General features: G+C 40.8%; 3 protein-coding genes across 19 annotated transcripts in view; 2 read left to right on the top strand and 1 right to left on the bottom strand.

The window, feature by feature from the left end:
- Positions 1 to 2,472, top strand: part of gish (casein kinase I gish) — a 39,545-nt gene extending 37,073 nt beyond the window's left edge. For 4 of the 11 annotated variants that reach the window (XM_026811963.1, XM_026811965.1, XM_026811968.1 and 1 more), the window contains 2 exons: positions 1,080 to 1,186; positions 1,475 to 1,856. In XM_026811963.1, the coding sequence (XP_026667764.1) occupies positions 1,080 to 1,186; positions 1,475 to 1,661 (294 nt within the window). In that variant the 3' untranslated portion in view covers positions 1,662 to 1,856. Of the gene's footprint in view, positions 87 to 1,079; positions 1,191 to 1,474; positions 1,857 to 2,064 lie in introns of those variants that run through there. The other 7 variants (XM_026811973.1, XM_026811977.1, XM_026811976.1 and 4 more) reach the window with 5 other exon arrangements.
- A 5,414-nt stretch (positions 2,473 to 7,886) lies between these two features.
- LOC108623108 (uncharacterized) lies at positions 7,887 to 9,302 on the bottom strand. The gene is made up of 4 exons (XM_018021414.2): positions 8,742 to 9,302; positions 8,499 to 8,667; positions 8,223 to 8,426; positions 7,887 to 8,157 (listed from the first exon to the last, which is right to left on the bottom strand). The coding sequence occupies exons 1-4, from the start codon at positions 8,923 to 8,925 to the stop codon at positions 7,956 to 7,958; spliced, it is 759 nt and encodes a 252-aa protein (XP_017876903.1). The 5' UTR covers positions 8,926 to 9,302; the 3' UTR covers positions 7,887 to 7,955.
- A 3,338-nt stretch (positions 9,303 to 12,640) lies between these two features.
- The window catches only part of LOC108623055 (Down syndrome cell adhesion molecule-like protein Dscam2), a 97,500-nt gene continuing 87,306 nt past the window's right edge, over positions 12,641 to 22,834 (top strand). For 4 of the 7 annotated variants that reach the window (XM_018021318.2, XM_018021316.2, XM_018021314.2 and 1 more), the window contains exon 1: positions 12,642 to 12,974. In XM_018021318.2, coding sequence (XP_017876807.1) covers positions 12,854 to 12,974 — 121 coding nt within the window. In that variant the 5' untranslated portion in view covers positions 12,642 to 12,853. Of the gene's footprint in view, positions 12,975 to 22,834 lie in introns of all 7 variants that reach the window. The other 3 variants (XM_018021320.2, XM_018021321.2, XM_018021317.2) reach the window with 2 other exon arrangements.

Here is a 22,834-nt window from a genome sequence, read left to right as displayed (position 1 = left end):
GGGTGGGTACGTCGAGGACAGATACTGCGAAGCAATCAGGAGCTGGTGGTACATTGACACCCGCCGATAGGCACGGTTCCGTACAGGTGAGTAGACCTTGCGCATCCTACATACCTTCCGCTCTCTCCGTCTGTTTCACGTTTCTATCCCAAAATACGCCTTTCCTTTTATTATTTTTAATTTGTTGTTGTATCTTTTTGTCCGTTCGAATTGTTATGGATACCGTTCGATAACATCACTGCGATTGTTCGATAACACACGACAGTATATTTGGTCCACTCGTTCAGTGTTTTAGCAGGAGGAAATGTCTCGTTCGTAGAGTAAAAGAGACAGAGAATGATCTTGTACATGTAATTTGATTCATGTGTAACACGTTTACGTTCGAATAAAAGGAGACGATACACCCTTGCCCGTGTTACCTACTTGTTCCCTTTGTTTTCCATTTTCTTAGCCGAAGGAAGGGTGACGTGCAGACGCGTCTGCGAAGTAAACCGTTCCCTCTATTTCTAGCCAAAGCAACGCCGGATTATGGTCAGTTAGAAGTCTATGCAAATTGGTTTGTTGCCGCATGCGGACGTTTGTTTCGTTGATCGATTCGCCCGTCTTATAATTCAGTCACCTCACTAATCCAGTACGCTTCATCCACCACAATATCGCGTTCTCCTTTTTTTCTTCCTCAGTTTCTTCGAAGTTTGAAAGCATAACCGACAAGTTGCATTCCTCTTGGTTTTTTTACGAGAGTAACTTGATAACTGAGTTGATTAGTTGTACCATGTTGTTAGAGAGTTTTCACTTCGTGTGCATTAACAATCGCCTCATGAATATAAGATGCCGCTTATTTTCTCGTGTAAATTATGGTCTTAGCCTACCGAAGTAGAAGTTTCTACACGTGTATATAAATACATATCGTCATTAGTGTGGTAGAATGTCTATTCTGTATTATTTAGAGTACGTGGTATATAAGAAGATTTTATTTTTGAGATCAGTCGAAGATACATAGTTTCTCCTTATATTTAATTGAATGCCCCTATCGTCTCTTTACTCATGATCTTTTTGATAACAACGTTTTACGTATGTAGGTGGTATCCTCGACGAACGGAGAGTTAGCCAACGATGATCCTACAGCAGGACACTCGAATACGCCAATTACTGCGCCTCAAGAAGTGGACACGGTCGACGAAACCAAGTAAGTACATATTGCGATCATTCGATTTTCGTCTTCTAACTAGAAACTCTCCTCGATAAGAGTAATAGATAAATCGTGATCAGGCGGAAAATATTTTGTAAATAGTGCATGCATACGTGTCTCATTAGAATTAGAAGTTCAGAGACTATGAAAAGAAGCGAAGTGTATACTAATACAATAGAATAGTATCACCCCTGTTTTATCGTTTGTACAATTTTGATTCGCGTTACTCTTCTCGTACCTTCTGCATGATACATGTTAAATCTTCTCCTGTCTGTCCTCTTTCAGAACAAAATGTTCGCCAGCAAAAAGACATTGTCGTGGATGCGGAAAGATCCTACGCCGAAGTCTTAAACCTCCCACGTCCACTGTTGTTCCTAGACTGATCCCCGAACTTGGTTTACTGTCCAAGCACAAGTGGCCGTTAAAGCATTTTCTTTTGTATAATATAAAGGCAAAATACAATCTCCGATAATTTTTGTTTATTCGCAATTACTCACATAAAATATGATGTTCATATATACTTTGAGTTGTACCGTAGAATATACTATTATGTATCTAGTTCTATACATATACTTTCATGTTGTTTATGTTTGTATTCGAAACAGATTTGTTCGAATCTCGAGCGAGAGATTTCTGTTTTAACGAAATAATACGATCTCCGCTTGTATCCTTTGCGTTCCTTTTGTCGTAATTAATTTTACCCATCGACCCACACGGCGTTTCGAGCGGGACAATGTTTTCTAGAGCCGGTACTTAGCCGAATCGGTTTGAAAAAGAAGCAGATCTATCTGCGCTTTGGAATGCCTTGTAATGCTGCATGTTGGTGTCAATAGCGCAAAGTGAAAAGAAAAGGGAATGACTCTAAGTCCTATTAGTGTTTGGTTTATTTGCAGATGCTGTTGCTTCTTCAAGCGGAAGAAGAAGAAAAGTGGAAGGCAGAAGTGACTGTCCGTTATCATCAATCTTGGGGGGGTCAATACAGTGCGCGTGTAACAGAAGTGCGGCTGAGGTCTTTTGTTTCCCCCTGGGGAACGTGTCGCGCGGCAGTGCGAATATTATAATCGGTAAACGCGAATGGATACGAGCGAGGACAAGGAGAAGCTGATGGATGCTGATTCTGGAAACGGGGTAGCCTTTGTTGGAGGTCGATCCGCTTCTCAAGATTCGGTGCTGCAGACCATCGTTACAAGAAAATATCCAACGCCGCCATCGTTATCGAATTTAAACCACCATACAGCCATCATTGATTACTGCTATTATTACTATTATTATCATTACTATTATCACGATTAACTTTGCTCTCCTTCTCCTTTTCCGTCTTACGATTATTATTAAGATTCTTATTAGAATAATGTTATTGTATTATTTTATTATTATTTTACTATTATTATCATTTACAATTATCATTGTCATTATCGCGAGTACGATAGTCTTTTAAAAATGAAATCAACATCGTCTGTCGAATGTTACCGAATATAGTCGTGTCACTGCTGACCGAAGAGGATGATCGAAAGCCATTGTCCGGTTTCGATCGTTCGCGTTCCGGCAAATTCGATCCACTCATATGTACCCATACACACGTAAGAGTAAGGAATTGACGTGCCGATGGTGAAAGAACGTGTTTGTGCCTACGATTCTCATCTTGTACTATGTGGTCGCGCTATTTTTAACAACACCGCGCTACCACCAAGTCTGTTACGATCGCATGCATTAAATCGTAAAAGAGAATTAAAGCTGAGATCTCATTTTACTCGTTTGAAGGAAGACGGTCCCAAATAACGAGCGTAGCGTACTCCTGCTTGTGTCGAGATTTACAAACACTCGCGAAGTCTGATCAATTGTGGAAAGGCATGAAACTGAAGTGACAAAACGCGTTCACGTGTACTTCCCTTGATTTCCTTTCCATTGGAAAATAATGGTCGAATTCAATCGCGACTTACGAAACTTCTTCATCGAGATTTTGCTTCACACTCATAGTTTCCCGTTTCTCGAAATTATCTTGTTGAGTTCATCTTGCACAGTGAAGTATAACAATATTAGTCCTACGTTCGTGCTAAATGGCGCTCATAACAAATTCTACCTACTTTTGTTTGTTAGCAACAATTTTTTACGCCTACACTGCCTGTCGATATCTATATAAATACACAATTATTATATGAGATCACTGATACTGATTGTATATAAAATATATATCGATAACTATTTTGCTACGGACTTGCACACATTTTCTATCACACTGTTTAGTTGATCGTAATTTAATTTCGGTTTCATGCCTTCCTTCAAACTATAAAAAGATCATACATAGCAAAAATCATTGGAATTACATTTATATGCATAACATATCGAAACAAAGAAAGGAAAGAACAGATTTTCTTCCGTAGATTCCAACGTCTGCTGTGGAAAATAGGATTTAGAGCAACAAATTATACATATATATTTGATCCGTGTTCAACTAAAACACGAAGATTCGGGAAACTTTCGCGAATCGAGGAAGACCCCGTTTAAACTTTTTTATTATTGAAACACGCGTGTCGAACGAGCATAATTATATTAGAGACAGAAGAAAAAAAGAGAACCAAAGTATGTAATTGAATATATACACAATTATATTGGTTTGATTAGAAAGCAATAAAAAAAAGAGGAAAGATATTTTTACCATCTCTGTCTAACGCTACGAAACAGAATTTCCTTGGGACAAATCGTTACCTGCTAGAGCGATTTGAGCCAGAAGAAGAATATGTATAACTGTGTACGTGATGTAGTTATACAGTACTATATGAACTTAATTTGTGAAGAACTTTGTCAAAGATTTATTTAAATACATTTGTTCCACGAACGTTTACCGAAAGAAAAGCGTTGCGACGTGATATTTTCGAATTCCCTATGGATGTTACGAAAATACACGTAAAGAAGAGATACTTATCGCGGAAACGCGAAGGGGAAAACAATCTTCTCAGTCTTGCCGATTAGACAAACAAGTAATAACGTCCAACAAAGTTTCGTTACAAACGCGCAGCATCCACTACGAATTGAGGCTTATCTTTTTCAAAACTGAACGGAATCTTCTAACAGTGAACACCGCAGCGTAGATTTAGATTGAGCTACTATCTTTGGACAGTTCGATCTCCGAAAGTGTACTAAACATTGTTGATAAAAATGTCCTTTCATTCTTCATCAAATGCGAGAAAAAGATTTTCTAAAAATGTTTGTATTTCCAAGTATCATAAAAATATGTATTAGGTGTACAAAATGAATAAAGAAAGTAAACGCATGTATCGCCATAAGCATATATATCAGTAGAAGCAAAAGTAAATATACAGCTTAACTGATAAACCTAATAACGATAGTAACAGTTGCAGTAACGTCAGTGAATTCTGTTGGATAATCGTTGACTGATAAATAGAGTAACCAGAGGACAGATTAGACGTATCAGTTGTCTTCTTTCCCTTCAAATTTCGATTGCGCTAGTATTTGTAACGAAACAGCATCGTCTGGTGAAGAGACAGACAATGTAAAATGTTTGTTTAATCGGCTAGCTGGAGCAGATGTCTTTCTTCTTGCAGGATTATATTAAAGGGCGGCGTAATCGACAGACTTGTGTCACTCGTCCGCTTATCGAGGACAGGCGAGTGTTAAAACTTTGCCGTGTCCGAAGGTTCGAACTTCTACTAGTCTGGCCAACGATTGCGTACCACTGCCGAGCCACACCGATGTATCGTGTTAGCGTACCGTGAGTGCCCCTACACGTTGTATCCAATATTTAAAGGCCAAGCACATCCGACGACGGGACGTTCGATGTACTTAGAGAGAGCGAGAGAGAGAGAGAGAGAGAAAGAGAGAGCGAGTGTGAGAATATGTCGCAAAACATGTATGTAAAAAAGAAAAAACACAAAAAATATACGAGCAAAGCGTTAAGTTGTTAGCTTCTTCACACCTTGTACGTATCACGCTGTTTATTAGCCGTCGGATGGTCTTGAAGTAATACGCTTAAATAAGATCTAAACTCATTAAACTCTGTGGATTCCCCCTCTCGTTACTGTCTGTATCTTCCCGTTCTTGGATACGCACCGAGAGTATTGTTCCTTTTGTAAGCTTGCCGGCACGCGAATAATCGTCGAAGAGTTTGTCGCGTAGTGGCAAAAAAGACGCGCGAATGAAAGTGTTACGGTAAGAATAAGACTATGGGAAAAGCGGAAGAACTATGATAAGAGTGAAATAGATACTAGAGCTTGGAAAGAAATTGTTCTCCGGTGTGTATAACTTTGAGTGGAAAGAGAACGAATCTTCGTGTTATTCGAGAACTTTTAAGTTTCCTTATTGTTTGCTGGCGGTATAAGCATGATTTTTTTATGGAACATATGCAACACACGCGTCCACGTACATACATGCACACAACAAGTCGAATTCCATTAGGGTATACATTAATTAACAAAATCTTGTTGGAACATCTCCCAATGAAGAGAGATTAGGGAGCACACATGAGAATGCGTATGGAAGGGAAGAGTTACGAGAATAATGCGTGAATCTTCGAGTGAAGCTGTCGTATTTATGTCGCTACTCCGCCAACAATTATTGGTCGCGATTATGCAACTCTGTTGCCAATTAGCTTGTAGTTTTTTTAGTCGATTTTTTGAGCATCACCGACTTTTAAATACAACACGACTGACTGCTGGTTAAGTATGGTTGTGAGAGAACAAGGAAACGTTTCCTTATCCTATTCAGAATATAATCTGATTTTTTTCATTTTCTTGATCCTCCTCGTTTTCGTACCTCGTATAGGAAGGCTGTTACGCTCGGCCCAAGAACTCGATAAATCATTGACATTGGTCAATCAATGATTGAATTATTTGTTCATTTATAAATTGGTGCGATCAGGTCGGACCATGTTATTCGCAAAAATTATGCAGCGAGCTTAAGCCATGTCTATCATGTTTTAATCGATTAAATTTTAAACAGTTTATTTGATGTACTCTTTTTTTTTTGTTTTCTAAATATGATTCACGTTTTTACGTACGTGGAATTGGTATTTTAATCGATTACGTTTCTAGCTGCGAAACTGAAAGATTATTATAAAATTTAAACGTCTGCGTTGGAGTGATTATTGAAAGCGCATTCGATTATATGTATTAACCGTAAGTCGTGCTTTTATAGCAAATTTTTCGCGCGATGCGTATTAAAAGTGATATGATATACGTTTTAATTATGTTTCTTTGTATCATTATTCATTTAGCTTGCGTTCATTGATGAAACATTGTATAGCTTGTTCCATGATTATTTTGCTACTTATAAATACGGAATTGGTAGCTCATGTGCGTTGCGATAGCGTGCTTATGTAATACGAGTGTGATTGACGACGTTATAGAAATTTTGAGAGAAGTTTATCTGATGAGATGAGGAGCTGTTATGCTATGAGAAAACGGAATGAAATCGAGGCGACGATAACAATTTTTGTAAATAGAAATTATTGGAATGGATATAGAAGTACGCACACGGACACGAGGAGTTTAAAATAGAAATTTCGAACGCCGAGGAGATGTATCAGCTTCAAATTATATATACATATACATATATACATAAACTATTATCAACTAATGGCGATTAATAAGCTGTATTATTGCTACGGTAATTTACTATTGTGTCACACGATGGCAGCAAATCGATTAATTTTATTCGAATTATTTATACCGAACGATATGCCAGTGAGAAGTGGATGTGTTCTTTGGACGAAGAAGCATAAACGAACTCGTCGGGGCGACTTATTCCATTCGCTGATTTACAGAGACAATTTAAAAACGATAAGATATGTATTGCGGACGACGTTTCAAAGTTTCGTCTATTTCGTATACATGTCTACAAACACGAAGAAGATTCGAGCGAAGGATGATGTTCTATATTATTAATGGAACGAAATTGTTCACTTTTAATGTGTTTTTGTTATTATATTAGTGGATTCGTTTTCTTTCCACTTGTGAAACTAATCTATTAAAGACAGAAGAAAATGAAGAATTAATGTACATAGAAATTAAATTGTTTGAATACTATTTCGATATAGACTTTGTGTTTTACGTCGGTATGGGCGTTACGGCGGAGAGCGGTTTACACTTTAGTGGTGAAAATAAAATAACACTGAGACTGAGACACATCGGACCATAAAAGCGTCATATACGTGAGCGACGCGCACATGATGTATGTCACTTGTGGAACCATATTTTCATTAGTTTCGCGTTAACAAATGTGTACCTCTCTGCCCTCACGTAATACGTTTCTATCGTACATGGAAGCTGTGATTCAAATCCTATCTTTTAATTCATGATCACTAGCTCACGAATTGTTATCTATCGAATAATACATGAAACCGTCTGATGAATCGCTTTAGTTATTTGAAAGTCGTTGAACATTTTTCTCTGTACACAAGTGTCGTGCCTACGCTCTTAGGCGAACCAAAAAAGAATCTTAACTAAGTACTTGTACTATGTTTCCTTTAAAATCCACATTACAGATTTTGAGTTTGTTTTTCTACTGTGTATTGTATGAAAGAAATGTTTCCAAAGCTTCGAGTTATATCATTATGCGATAAATAGAGAATATAAAAGATATCGGATTTTAAGATTTTTATTTTGTTATATCAATCTCTTTTCATGCGAGGGATATCAATACTTGTCTTAGGGTTTCAAGTTATACTGGAATAATGTCAGTCTTAGAAGGTAAAAAAATTATTTTATTTGTTCGAATGAGCATTACATAAAGGAATGCATAGACGAAATGATCAATCAACATCCATACTTTCTCTTTCAGCATGAGCAATTTTTGAAATTATTTCCATAGTGTACATTTCTCTATGATCTTCTAACATTTTTATCATTAATGGTACATCCAGCAACAAGTGATTAGAAGCAGCAATAAAATTTGTGATTAACTTCTGCATTAGACAAATCCTCTTCACGGTAGTCTGTGTCTTCTCTTTGTTTCTGAAAAGTTGAGTAAGTGTCTGAATTGAAAGTTTCCGTAATTTGATGTGTGCATGTATACCTACCTTAGTATCTCAGGATTTGTTTCTTGTAATCTCTGGCTATGTATTTCTTCCTGTTCCTTTAAAAAATCATGGTAATCAGCTAGTGCTGTTTGACATTCAATTTTCAAATTCAACTGCTTTTGACGTTCAGCTTCTAGTTCCTGCTGCACTGCCAGAATGCCTTCACTTATGCCAAATATTTTGCTCATACATGCATATATTTGTCTGTAAAGAAAATCCCGACTAACATTATGAAACACTTATTGAACATGTTTAAACGAGGTGACTATTTCATACTTTCGTGCATCTTGGTCACCTTCTACACCTGATAAAATAGCTTGGACATTATAAGAATGAAGACATAGCTTGACAGCTAAATTGTTTATAAGAGAAATAGCTGCGTTCTCATGCATATTTTTTACTGTTTGGATGACAGTTTTCTCTGGCTCCCTTTGGGTCCTAATTTCTGAAATGATATTAGCAAATCAGTTTTGATACAAACATAGTTCTTCAGGATTGTTTAACAATTTGACGACGTACGAAAGTCGGACTGTGCTTTGTGTAACACTAATCTAGCGTTTAGATGTTTTAGACGTTCTCGCATGTCCTCGAATTTTTCTTCATCAGTTTTAAAATCGTCCAGCGAGGCTGCTCCAAACTTAAAGTTGAGAACAGTATTTTTCAACGCTGCTACAGCGTTATTCAGTTCTTCGAACACAGACATTTTACAGGCTTATTTATTTGTTTATATATAAATCTACATACAAACAATATCAAAACGAATTTCTTGAAGGGAAGAAACGATCAAAATGTGCTTGTTTCCCATACTTATTGTTGCCAGGACTTGCAGAGACTTGTTTTGACTTTTCTGTGGTCTGTGCGGCACGCAGCATGCAGGCAGCAGTCGGTAGCACAGATGCGGGTCATGACCCCCTCTAGAGTATATTGCCACCGAAGTAAGAAATGAAAAGCAAAGCGCTCGTCGGTGCTGAACCGACCGTCACTGAGAGGAGGTATCCTCGGTGGTTTGGTCTTTTCATGAAACGATTAACAGTAGCTGGCACCACTTTCTTTAGATTCTCTTCCTTTACTCTTATCTGGGAACTCGACGTGAGAATAATAGAAAAGGTCGACTGACTGTGATAGATAAGGAGAGCTGTACGAGAAGCATGTGGAAGGCTACATCTGTTTTTTCTATGAAAGCAGAAAACAGCAAATATCTCGGTTCCCAGTGAACAGATTTTTAAAACTGGTACATGAATTACAATGGAAGTGCAATAGAATTATTCCCTGGACTTTTAGCTTTAATTTAAATACCAGTTCATTAAAATTCGTGCTGTGGAATGCGAGATATTCGCATCGTCCTGTAAGCATGTTCTCTTTTAAATTTCGTGTCAAGTAGGTGGTGTTATCACCGTCACCATGGAAATCGGTGAAACTAAACCAATTGAATATGTTTTCCGAAAAAGGCGAAAATCTATTTCAGAAAAAAATTATAATCAACGAATTTCTGGTAATTGTTGAGTGTAGTCAGAAGCTGATGTTTAGGAAAATGAAATTGAGACAAATTGTAGGAGCGTAAACGTTAAGTTAGAAAAAAGGGAGAACGATAAAAAAGACAACGATAAAATATTAATTCTCGCAGATATGTATATGTATTTTTATTGAGAGAATCAACAAAGTTGCACTCAAATTAAAACCGACATTTCAGAGAATACTATGAATTATTTTTAAGACTTTCAGAATTAAGTTGAGCGCAACTTGATTAAAATGCGTGCAGTAGCAGAGATATTTGCATTTTTATATTTACATTTCGCACGTGTTCATATTCTTACTATTATCTTTTGTCTAATTTAACACTATTTCTACCAAAGGTGTCGAAAGATACGTTTTGAAATATCCATTTAAAATTATTATCATTAATTTAATCGTTTTTCCTCAATTATTGAATTTTCCTATAATGATTCTCAAATTTAATCAAATAATTTGAATTTCAAAAGCTGTCTTTTGACACCCTCGGTAGAAATAGTGTTAAACAATGAAATATCTTCTGTTAAAAATTCTCGATTCTTCATTTATGTAATTGCACGACTGGGCAGACAGTAGTCGAGACAAGTTCAATTAAAAAAGTCTTAAGGAAACCCATCAATCTTCCCATTTGCAACGGTGGAATATGATCGCGCCTTGTTCGTTCATTCTTTACCGTTTTAATTTAGAGGAATCGCGGGGTACGCGGAAACGATACATCACCGCACCGATCGATTAATCACTACCGTGTCTTGACATTAATTTACCGCAAAACATCCAGCCGCGATACCCATCCCATCGCGCGGTATTCCTTGCCGATCGCTGCCAGCAAATAATAGCGGAAACAAGGTGATCGTGGTACGGGATGCCGGCCACAAATGATCCTCGGATCCGCGCGTTCTTGTTGCGGGTACAGTTCCAAACAATTTGCATGGCTCGCCTCGCGTATCTCCAACTCCCACCGATGGATTTCGCTTTAACAAAAACCCAGCCCGGCGTATCAGTTTCCAATAAAAACTGCCCGCCAATCTATTCGTATAACTGTTGTTTTCAGACGATATAGCTTTTGAAATTGTTTTCAAGCTCCTCGAGACGATACATTAAACCGAACTTGGACATCCTTTGGATTGTTCAACTCCTTGTTGTTCGGTACAAGCGGTTTTCCAAAAGGGACAGTGATTGAAATAAAACTTCTAAAGGCTTAGAAACTCTTCTATGTAGAAGCGATTTTAAAACAGTTGCAAAGTTATCTAGAAACTTGTAAAACTGGTCGTGAACAAAATTGTTCCTACGCGAGGCTTGATTGCGATGGCCTGATAACGCGAGAGTTTACGGGCTAATGTCAAAAGTCAAATGCCCCCGCCGCCAGTAAGTTAATCACTGAACTCGGAAGCCGCAAACGCCAAAGGATTTACGGAAGCGGAACGTCGGGAAGAGGAGTTAATCTGTCGCGTATGCTACGGCTATTTAACCGTACTACCGTGTCACTCGTCGAGAACTAGTTTTATCGGGCTGCTTTCTATTTAATTAATCCCTCGGACGACGGATCGCGAACTCCACGGGTCATCCAAAATTTCCTTTCTGGATCACTCGAAATTGTGCTTCTAGCCGAGCTCTACTTTCACCACATTTCTGTTCTCCGGTTCCATCAATAGAAAAAATGGGATATCACGGTATTGTAACGCGTTGTTCAGCTTTTCCCTTTATCAAATTTATTATTATTATTCTGCACGCGAGATTTGTAATTCCGGAACAAAGCATATTATATTTTATTCATTTATATATTCAATCAACAGAGCTGAAACCATTGTTTTCAATTATTTTTGTTCCTGTATTGTGTAATATCAGGTTTCTGATATTTCATATAAAGCTAAAATCGTAGAATAACCCGATGCCATAAATGCGTATACAAATACTCTGAGCTTTATTTTCCATAATATTCCTTTGCATAATTTATGGTCAAATGTGTTTATTTAGGAAGACCATTGAGCTCTATAGAGCTCAATGAGGAAGACTGATGTTCCATTATTATGGTTACAGGGTAGATGACTTCAGCGAATTAAATACCTAATTTTTAATCCGCATTTAACGTAAACGAGTTTCGCTCGACACGTTCGCAGTCCAGTTCCAACGATAAATGACAGAAACTTATTAATGCCCTGTTGACCGAGCCGTTCGCGACTTCACTCGTGTTTCCATTAATTCTCTTTCATTATTAACATCGGATAGTTTCTGTCTAAAACTGTCGATCAACGACGTGTGAACATAGAATGAAAGGGCGAGACATAAATATTTACAAAATCAATTTGTGTAGTGCATAAAATAATACACATACGCATGTACTATTACGGTTTATATTCATTATTAATGAAAAAGCAGGATTGTAAGCTCCTTTTAGCTTCGAGAGAGACATAATAATTTCAGAAGGGTGAAAGGGTAGGCGAGTACTGTACGGCAGCTAATCGACGTCGTAAGCCGGATTCTATTTAATTTATGTACGCGTAGCGACGCCGGTGTAAGGTTGCAACTAGCATCGGTCTTTGAGGTCGGGGGTAAATCGTGATGCCGTGATGGTGTACGCAGTGGAACCTGCATGGAACATGGACCATTGGCCGAGACTGGATGATGCATTTCGGACAAGGACCGAGCGAGGGAGGAGTTGTACCTGAACGAGGAGGTGGTGATTCCCTGGTTCGCGGCCTGAGCTGCGGTCGGAGGCTTCTCGTAACCCAGGCACACGAACACCCGCACTTAGGCCCCTTCTAGATGTGTACCACTCATGTACACGGATACAGATCCAGCCAGGTTTCGTATCACGGGAGAGATGATTCTGTGTGAGTCGGAGCCGAGGCCGGTCGAGTACTACCGGCCGCGCACGAGCCGCGAATCGCCGCGGGAACCTGTCGCGCGGCCGACGAGAGTCGAACAGTCTCTCACTGGCGCCCGGTTGCGTCGCGTACCCGAGAGACTGGATTTTCGCGTGAGGCAAGCACAGGACTGTGTGCGAGGATAAAAAGTACTGTAAAAGAGGATCTGCGAGAGTGGCCCCATAGTTGGGAGCCTTAGTGGGACGGTGGTAGAGTTTCCATCCGCGAGAGCGACAGCTGACCCTTCTTCGAGGCTCGATGACCGGCACGCGCGAGGACAAGACCCGATGCTGGATCAGGATGACCTGTCTCTTCGCCGATTCTGCACGCCACGTGGTTACAGGCTTCCTGCCTTTTTGGATCTTATTCTTGCTGAGGGGTGAGTCGATTTTCATTCCGTTTTAGTGCTGATTCACCGAACCGTCGCGTGGAAGATGTGGGTTTCGTGATAAAACGTGATAATTCAAGTACGAGCGAAGTGTTTAGGGAACGAGGGGCAAGTTTCCGTACAAATTGAAGCCATTAACCAAAGTGTATGAGTTGCCACCAATTCGGAATGAGTATAATTGTAATGAAGGTGGTTCGTTAAAAATCTAATCAGGGGATGACTTATCACCTGTTTTATTGTAAAACTTTTTCGAGACTAAAATCGACCGATGAGTTGTTTTTAAGTCAGACTTCGAGTCATAAGATTCGTTACCTGCATGTGTAAGCAGTTCGAATTCCACGTGAAATCTTTATTTTTCGTTGGGTTAAATACGGGGCAAAAAAGTTTCTGTAAGACTTCTCGGGGGAAACGAATCCACCTTCGGTATCCGAGGGTAAAACGGCGAGAAAAAGGGGTAACGAACTCGGCCACGAAGTGCGTGACTCGGTTCGGAATGAATCCTTGTAGAAACAAGTTTGAGAAAGGGTCTCGGGTAGATTGGCAGTTACCATTTTTACGTCTGATGAAAGTCTTGTTAGGACAAGCGATAGCCGCAAACAAGGGAAATGGTCGATCGCGTGTACCGCTTCGAGGAGGGAAAATAGAATCCGCGGTTCCACCGCCGAAATAGCGATTCCGTGAATTATTTAATCGGCCGCCGGCAGAGCCGTAATAAATCAGCGTGCGACGCGAAATATTTTACACGCTCGTGTGCTGTCGTTCGGCGAACGCGCGAAACGATACGTGGTTAACCAGGTCGGAGCTACTGAAAAAATAATCACTTTAGGGAAACGAGGAGTGCCCGTTGGCCAATCGGCTGGCCCGATCCGTGGAAAAATATCGCCGATAAAGCGACCGCTATATTTCCTCTACCCCCGTTGAAACGCGCGGACGCTGACGTGGTTTATCGCATGCTTCTTTCAAATTTTAAAACTTCTCCATGGCGAATCGTCGGATTTATGGGGTAACCTTGCCTCATGGCCCCTCGGATGGACACAGTCTGCTTCGTTATTGAACTTTAATAGCCGATGTCCGTTAAACATTCCAACTACTCTGTTCACAGCTATTAATTTTTGCTGTCTGCACTTGTCTATGGTTTCTATTTTATAGACGTGACGAAAGATTAGGGTTTGAAAAATCAATGAAGAACATATGACAACTTTTTGTTTAATCTCAATGCATGAACGTGTTGTAACGTTTTTCCTTTAATTTATGTCCCGACTAAATATTGCTAACTCGTCTGATGGTGACTTAAAACTCTCAAGGACGATAACATTTCGTGCATCGTTGACATTGATTACCTTGGAAAGCAGCTAGTTAATTATGATAATAGTCGAGCATAGATAGGTAGTGAATAGGGACAGGAACATCGGCGATCTCCTGCCAATGAAATCCATTTCCCTTCTGCCAGAGGCGATAGAATCGAGAGAGGACGTTTGATCGATGGCGTCCGTGGTCCGTCTGTCCGAACGCGTTGAAATCGACTAACCGGAACGAGACGTAATTCTAAACTAAAACTAGCCTAAAGCAAAAACTGTCATGTATAATATTTTGTAATAAAATCCTGGAGAGATAAGGGAGAAAGTTCGGTTGCTCTCAGAGTGGATTTAAGTTTGAAATCGCGCGAGATACGCATTGCATCGTAGAAATTAGTGTAGTCGATCGACCCCCCGAGTGTAAAGTTAACTTCCGGATCCAACTTTTGAATAGGAGAAACAGGTCACGACTGCAGCTCGAGACTAAAGTCTGAATACGGTCAGACACGGATTACTTGAGAAACAAATTCGAAATTCAAATGGTAGAAATTCTTCGTGGTCTCTTCCCTGACATTCCAAAGTCTCAGAATTCCTAAAAATAAAATTATGTTCTTAAGATACTTTTGTATTTATAATAATCTCGTTTAATCCACTATTTCCCGTTGTCATTCTCTTTCCCATTCATTCCCGCTAACTTTGTATCCTGTTAAATTCAGTCGAATCGATACACGCTTCGTGATGCTCGTTCCAATTTCCTGAGTCGAAAGCCATCGTTTCTAACTCGCAGTAGATTTGCATCCCTTACAGTTATCAGAATGATAGCACGTTCCCAAGCTGTCGCTTTTTAAAACTTTCTCTCTATTCCTCATTCGAATGAAATTAATGAAAGTCAAGCAATACAGGACTCGTTGATCGGATGCCTGACATCATTGGAATTTTAGAATTCGGCTTAGAGAACGTCGCACGATTTCAGAAGCGATTAAGGTGAGAGGTTGAAGCTAGTGGCAATCTTGGCGTCGTGTGCAGAGCTGGCTAATGTCGCTAATGGAGAACGCATAACTATGTCAGGTTCAAGAGGGAATAATTGTCTGTGGGAATTAACCGGTTACTCGTAAGATGTATCGATCCCGAGATGTCTCGTTCCCAGCGGGGTATCAGAATTTTCTTGGTGAATCTCGGCGTGCAAATCGGGGTCGAATATCAGCAAGTGCGACTGAACCGGGAAGAGGTACGAAAGAGAATGGACACTTAGCATTTATATTCTTCTTTGAGCAGCTGAAATGGAGCAACCGTTTTCTCTCCCCGGTTCCTTTGAGGAGCTCTCCCCTTATCACTCTCGGCGATCGGAGGATCTCGAGGCGCTTTTTCCGATTTCAATTCAAGTGCGTTCGAACACCGAACGTCGCTTTCATCGTTATTGGATTAAAGGATTAACAGTCAATTGTACGGGGTATTATAAAGTCGCCTTTCAAGCTCCGCGCGATAAATAAATGATTCCTTCATATAGTCCACAGATCTAAAGTAGATTTCCCGTTTTCGAAAAGCTCTCTGTGGAATTACGTTCATACAGTAACGACGATGCTAATTGGTGAAACTGGGATAACAAGGATCGTTGATTTCGCGGAAGTCACTCGTGAACTTTAATTTCCTGTCAACGCGAATTGAATACGTTAGGTGCCTGACTCACATAATGCACACTCCCCTGTACACCCAAACTTGAATATAGGAACGACAGGCAAAACAGAACCAATGGCAAACAAAAATCTGTCATAATATTTTTATTTATTCATTCATTTCAGAAACAATAAAAATATTAGTTACACCAATAATTACAAAAATAAACGGTTACAAATATTTGAGTAGCTGAACTGCGTTACCTTTCAATCTCAATATTTTAATTTAAATATTAAGGTTGTATGAACCTTTACGTGAAAGCAATGACAAAGTATTGAAATTTTAACAGTTACTAGATATTACATTAATAAAACACTGTACAAAATTTTAGAAATTTTGCGAGCCTATTAAAAAAGTTATTACATCTTGAATTCTTAGATCGAATGACAGAATTTTGATTCCATTTATAAAAAAATACATACGTATATGCAATATTTTATTTCTATAAGTTTACACGTTTCGATCGCAATTTCATGGGCCGGTCAAATATTTGAACAATGTAGCCCAGGGCGAGGAGGACGACGATCGTTATTCGAACGCGAATCATCTAGCAAACAATATCATATCACGCAATTATAGTCGATGCATTTTGCTTTCATTGCTACGACCTACCATGTGTTTATTTTTTCCATATCCTCGTTTTCTCGCGAATCGTTCCGATAGGAAAGCAATTAGTTTAATTTTAATTAAAACGTTGTCGGCGGATGCCGCGACGCGCGTCGAACGTTGCGCGTGTCAAATTGCCCGATCAGCGCGTGTCTCGCGCGCACGCGTTTAACGCGACGTTTACCTTCGGATATTTCGATCGACCCGTTCATGATCATTTATCGACGCGCCCGACGAGACTTGTTTTATTAGCGTGTATCACGTTTCCATAGTACAGAATAATTTGTATATTACCGTGCGCTTTTATTATTTTCTTATAGGCCGGTTTCATCGTTGTTTATTCTTAAGATCGCCGTAAACATTTTCTTAAGTCCCTGTTTCCTGTACAGGGATTGGCAATATAGGATAGACAGGAATAGGAAATGCTTAAGACGATCTTAAATACAAGCTAGTCTCCTGTTAGCAAATTGCAGATGTCTGGAAATTCGGATTCTGCCAGGGGCAATGTACGCGTGATCTGTGATAAAACAAAGTTGTCAAAGACGTATCAGTCAAGATGAGAGTGCAGTAAAAATGGTATCAATCTGAGTGGAACGAGATCGCTGGGAAAGTTGGTGGAAGCGGGAAGTAGATAAGCCCTACTTATGTCAGATATGCAGCCACGCAGTAGATAAGGTCGACTCGAGTCGAACGACCGGCCGTCCGACTAATAACGGGCCTCTACTACTACTACTACTTCGCTCCGGCCGAGTTAAGCGTCGAGCATTACGCGTATTAACATTGAAGCGCGCATTAACCGAGAACGTTGAACTCCGTCGTTAACGGAATGTTAAACGAGTAACGTGTGCGTCGCACAAATGAGGCGACGTTTAATCATTCATTCAAATTTTTCTCCGGACTCGTCCCGCTTGTCAGGCTTCCCATTTATATTCCCTTTGGCAGCACCGATAAGGATGATAAGGATAAGGCGATTAACTTAATTTCAATAAATACTGATATGCAGGATGGTCAATCGTTCTGAAAGTATGTGTGACTTCCTTCTGAGAAATACGACCATGATTGGTGCGATTGGTTGAACGGGAGCAAGGAGTTTCGGATAATCGATGGGCCAGCCAGTTTTCCGTATCGGAGAATCCATCGGTCTTAAAATTTTTGTATCGCGTGACGCTGGGCACCGAACGCGAGTTTCATCTAAAATTTGAATATTCATTATCGGACCGGTGGTTGCCGGGCAAAATGAAAAAATGCGATGCACAGACGAAGAGAGATAGAGAAAGAGTGTATGGGAATGAAAAAAAAAGCGATAGGAAGATAGGAGGTGCGCAGGAAACGTTAAAAAGGAAACGCGAGGACGAAGAAACAGATGGATACATTAATCAATAGGGAATATCCGATAACAAAAAGGAGAGGCAATGCTGCATGATGAAAATTCAATATCGGGCGAGGCTGGCGATGTGCAAAAATAGCAGAGGGTTGGGCGAAATAAAGTGGCGAACGAATAACTTGCGCGGAATTGGTCAAGGGATCGATTACTATAAGAGTTCGGTAGCGAAGCGCGAGTTCGTAACGAAAACGGTCGAAGAGGTACATTATTACAAGGAGAATTTTCCGCGCCGCAGATTTCGGACGAGCAGCGGGCCAGCGAGCGAAAACTGGATGACGAGCGGACGCCAAGTTGCTTCTCGGTTGTTGGCTTTGCGAAAGTCGTTGAACAGCGTCAGCGAGTGCCATTTATGGACTTCTGTTTTTCGGCAAACAGAAACCATCCGGTTCGTTGTCTGTGTACGTTCCGTTCCACGCCGACGAAACCGTATAGTAATCGCATTTATGAGCGGCGATAGGTCAACGTATTCAATGAAACCGTGTTGTTTGACACATTAACAACTTTCACGTCGAAATTTTAACAAGGCAAGCGATGTGTTTCTCGTCGCTTCGGAATTCATTGGGACGAAGCCGCGATATCGGGAAAGATTTATTTTTGTACGAATTTGTCACTACGCTGTCAAAATACTAGAAAAAAAAGAGGTATCGTCGGTCCATTAAAATGCAACGACATGCGACAGCGAGCTTCCTCGATCGCTTCAAAAACGTATCGGAACGTCCGCGCGTGGTCGAATACGTTTTTCCTCTCTTCTCTTTTTCCTCGCTGAATAACCAATGGAACGCTGCCACTTCCACCCCTGTCGCGGCGTGCGTAGCGCGTGGCTCGTTAAAAGCCGAGAACCGGTGTCGCTCGCAGGCTTCTGCTGTTTTCCGGTAGGCGCACGCTGGATATTCGTTGTCTGGATGCACGGGCGTCCCGTTGCAACGGAACCATGTAATAACCGCGTAACGAACCACGATATACCACTGAGAGAGGATGGATCCAGATAGCGGAGGGGCTTGATTGTACGTACAGGTTGCATCGAGCTTGGCCAAACAATAGAGTAAACGCAGGTAGTCCGAAAACAAAGAAGCACGAAAAGAGAAAAGGATTAGGGAAGTTCTGACGTATCCTCAGAGTTACTGCAATTCGGTTTATCAGAGGCACGTTAATCAAACTGTTTACTCATCAACCAGAAACGTCGGCTAATAATGAGCGGCTGAACCGTTCCGGAGTCATTCATTCAAAGCGACCCACTCTCTTCCGGACCCATTCATGTTCAAGTCGATGCAGAACGGTTGACCACATCCTATCCCACATCGTTTTTCTTTGATGCCTTCGCTCCGACTGAATTAGCATGAGAGTTCGCACTCAAAGGCAAGAGAGAGATTTGTTTCCGTACAATTATTCGTCTTCAATTATCTCTGGCACGTTTCATCGGTGAAAAATATTGTTAGCTTTGTTGAAACGGAGCTTGACGTTCGATTTGAAAAGGAAACAACTTATGACCGAAACGTCAATCGAAATATTTTGACATACTGCGGAAGGATCCTGAAGGCAAAGAGTTGTAACGCTTAAAGTGCTCAAAGGGCACGGTTACGCTTTGAGACTTGTCTTTATATCGCCGCGAGCAAATACTTTGGGCGACGTAAAATCCATAATGAGCTCGGGCCGGATATTTCCTCGCGAAAAGTCGATGCCTCTTAATGAGCGCCGCTCTGTGTATATCGCTTCCCTGAAACTGTGTTAAATTGATACGCCGCAAAGAGGTTCCGTCGTCCCCCGGGATTTTACGAACAAAGTTTAAGCTCTGCGGCAAATGCGGGAGAACGCCGAGTGCCGTTGTTTGCCGAATAGACTTCCGGCATTGACGAGCATTAGTCGAGTTCCTTGGATGCTGTAGTAACTTTTGCGCGCAGGGAAAATTGAAAGGAGGCCGGCGGGGCGAACGACGTCCTGGCTGTGTTATTGGAACGAAAGATTACCGACCACGGGTGTTTAATTACCGTAGTCGCTTAATACTCGAGGCGTAACTACCGCAGACCGGATCGAACGGTCGTTCATTGAACCACTCGGTAATCCTACGAGCCACAATGGATCTACTCCGTGGAATGCACTAAACCATCGCCTACACGACGCGATCTCTCGACTCCGTGGCCAGACCATGTCTTCCTAGTCTCTAAGTTCAAACATAAAAAGAACAGTGTGCACTTTAACCTTGCCATTGCGTATAATACATCCCTTTAAACAATTTGTCAAAAAAAAATTCTCTTACTCTCTTCATTCTACGTTGTTCAATCAATGAAATCAGTGGATTGTATCAACCGGGCCGATAGAGCGTATCGTTCAATTTGAAAGTGATCACAATAATAACCGAAGAAGCATGGACGGTAGCTCGTATAGGAGGGTAATTGTATCAGTTGAAATGGATTGAATCACCGGTAACGATATAATACTATCAGCGGCATTCATCGATATAACGATAACACATTAATTAGTAAATTAACAACGTCATTATACCGGCGATGCGCGGTGTAAACGTCGAGGACAAAGTACCGATTCGGGTATATCGACGCGTTGCTATACAGCTTCCGTTAATGAGCTTCGTAAACAAACTTCAACGCGAGGAAAATGCTGTATTCGACAATTAAATAACTGCGCAAACTTTTATTCCGTCATAACGTCTTGCAGAGTTTCAGCGTGCAGGTCAATTGAATTTACCGGATATTCGATCGTGTCTCATCGACAGCCACCACGGGAATCGGGTTTACGCTTTCACGAGCCGTTGTTCCGCGATTACTCGACGGATCTATCCTCACGTCCGGATCGAAACCGCGAACAAAGTCCCGTTAAGAGAGGAAGAGGAAAGAGAGAGAGAGAGTGAGAGTGAGAGCGAGAGCGAAAAAAAAATATAATGCGTATGATAACTCCGGGGGTCGGATAATGAGAGCTCGATCCGAGCCGGCGCTCATTTATCCCTTGATCAGAGAGAGGCAACCCTCCTTCGCGTTTCTTCCGGCTCATCCGGCTTTTCCTATTCAACGGCAGCGGCCATTCCACGGTCCGGCCATTACGACGGGTGAAGCACGATGTAAAACGCGACCGAGCCATCTTTTTCTTCTGGCCGGCTCGACGTCCTTTCAAATGCCGTTTCCAAGTAGCACGTCGGTTCCTTAAATTCGCGGTTAATGGCTCCGTGACGCGACACCCCTTGAAAGCTTAACGGGAGAAAAGGTGTGGATACCACCCTCGTCGTATAACCCTGTTTCAAGATTTTAAGACGTCTCCGCTGCGCATTATTATGCTAGCTTACCGGGCTTCAGTTCCATCGACGTCTTTCACAAATTTCCATACACTTTGCTCCGTGAAAATCATTTGAGACTTAAAAATATGTTTTCGATCTGATCGAGGATTTAAAGAAAATTTAAAATCTCATTGTTCGCGTATCATTATGCTGCTCGATAATGGTTCCTATTTTCGCACAGCAAATCTGTTGGCCCAAATTTTGTACTCGACCTCGGTTTTCGAAATCCGTACAGTTTTGAACGGTCGCTTAATAAAGAGAAAGGCAGCAGCGTGGCTCCCCTTTCTTTCGGTAAGCTGGCCACTCGAATGCAACGGAGCCGCATAAAACGGACCTTGTCGAGTCCATCTATCGGTTTTCCTTACTTTAAACGTGCCACGGCAAATATCAGCGGCTCGAATCGGGCCACGATTCCCACCGTTAATTCCATAATGGCCGGTTCTAATAACCAGCTACCCCCCTTTATAATAACCCGTTCCTTCCTGAAAAGGTGCCGTGGAATTCATTTATCGGCTTCTGCCAATTAAAGGGTTCGACAGATCTTCGCGTTTTCACCGAATTAAAAGCGACAATTCTCGGTCCACCCTATTTCATCGAGTGATTCCCTCATTATCTGTTTAATCAGAATATCCGGTTCAATATGCTTGTTATTAAACTGCTGATTTTTCTCTACAATTAAATGTTTAATAAATACAGTCTACGTTCAGATTTCATTCCCGTTTTAACGATATGTATTATATTTTTACATTCGTCAAGTGCATTCTTATCTTTTTCAATTGTTTGTCAGAGTTTCTGAATGTATAATTCTTTCCCATGGAATAAGGATTGTGCACGATTATCGATAAGTCGATCGGTTGAAGTTTGATGCTGCCAAGCTGGATTAACCTACTCCAATTTCGGTTAATTAATCGGTACATCGTGTATACAGCTGTGACAGCGATCAATCGTGATTTAGCTTGAATCATGAGTCGATGCTGGATGGCGTGGTCGGCCACCCCTCTCGTCGAATCAACCTTGTAGCGAGGAAAATTTATAGACCGAAAATACAACGGCGACGGGGGTGGTCCACGAGAATTTTAATGCAATTAGATTCGTTCGCTCTTTGTACTACCTTCCGCGAGATTCGATGATGATGGGGAAACTCGTGGGCACGCAAACATCCTGTAATGTTCGCCGGGCGTTGTTGCGTTCGCGATTCACCCGTTCCCGAGTAATTTACTGAATTATTATACCGTCAATTTTCATTATCGTCCAATTTACACGGCAATACATTTACTCCGACGGAATATAATGGGGCATAAATTTCAGTCGACCAATCAATAACACTGGGCTAGATCTATTAACGTTTTCCCGCTTCCACGTGTTTTATACGGTTATTTAAACTATCTGTCTACGCCAGACGGATTATACTGTTTCATTTTATCTCCTGTTTTAGACCTCATTTTCAGTTCATTTTGCGAGTCGTTTCGAAATCCAAGTTCGAGATAAATTGATTCTTAATGAATGTTAATTGTTTCTTCTGTTCTGGCGTTCGATAAGATTGAAAATTTGAAAGCGAGTTAAAGTTGTATTAATCTTTTCATAAAAATAGTGACAAAGCATTGAAATT

This window comes from Ceratina calcarata, unplaced genomic scaffold (assembly GCF_001652005.2).
Source record: "Ceratina calcarata isolate Rehan_Ccalc_2016 unplaced genomic scaffold, ASM165200v1 scaffold250.2, whole genome shotgun sequence".
NCBI classification, from domain to species: Eukaryota; Metazoa; Arthropoda; class Insecta; order Hymenoptera; family Apidae; genus Ceratina; species Ceratina calcarata.
This window is presented reverse-complemented; position numbering and strand designations above follow the sequence as displayed.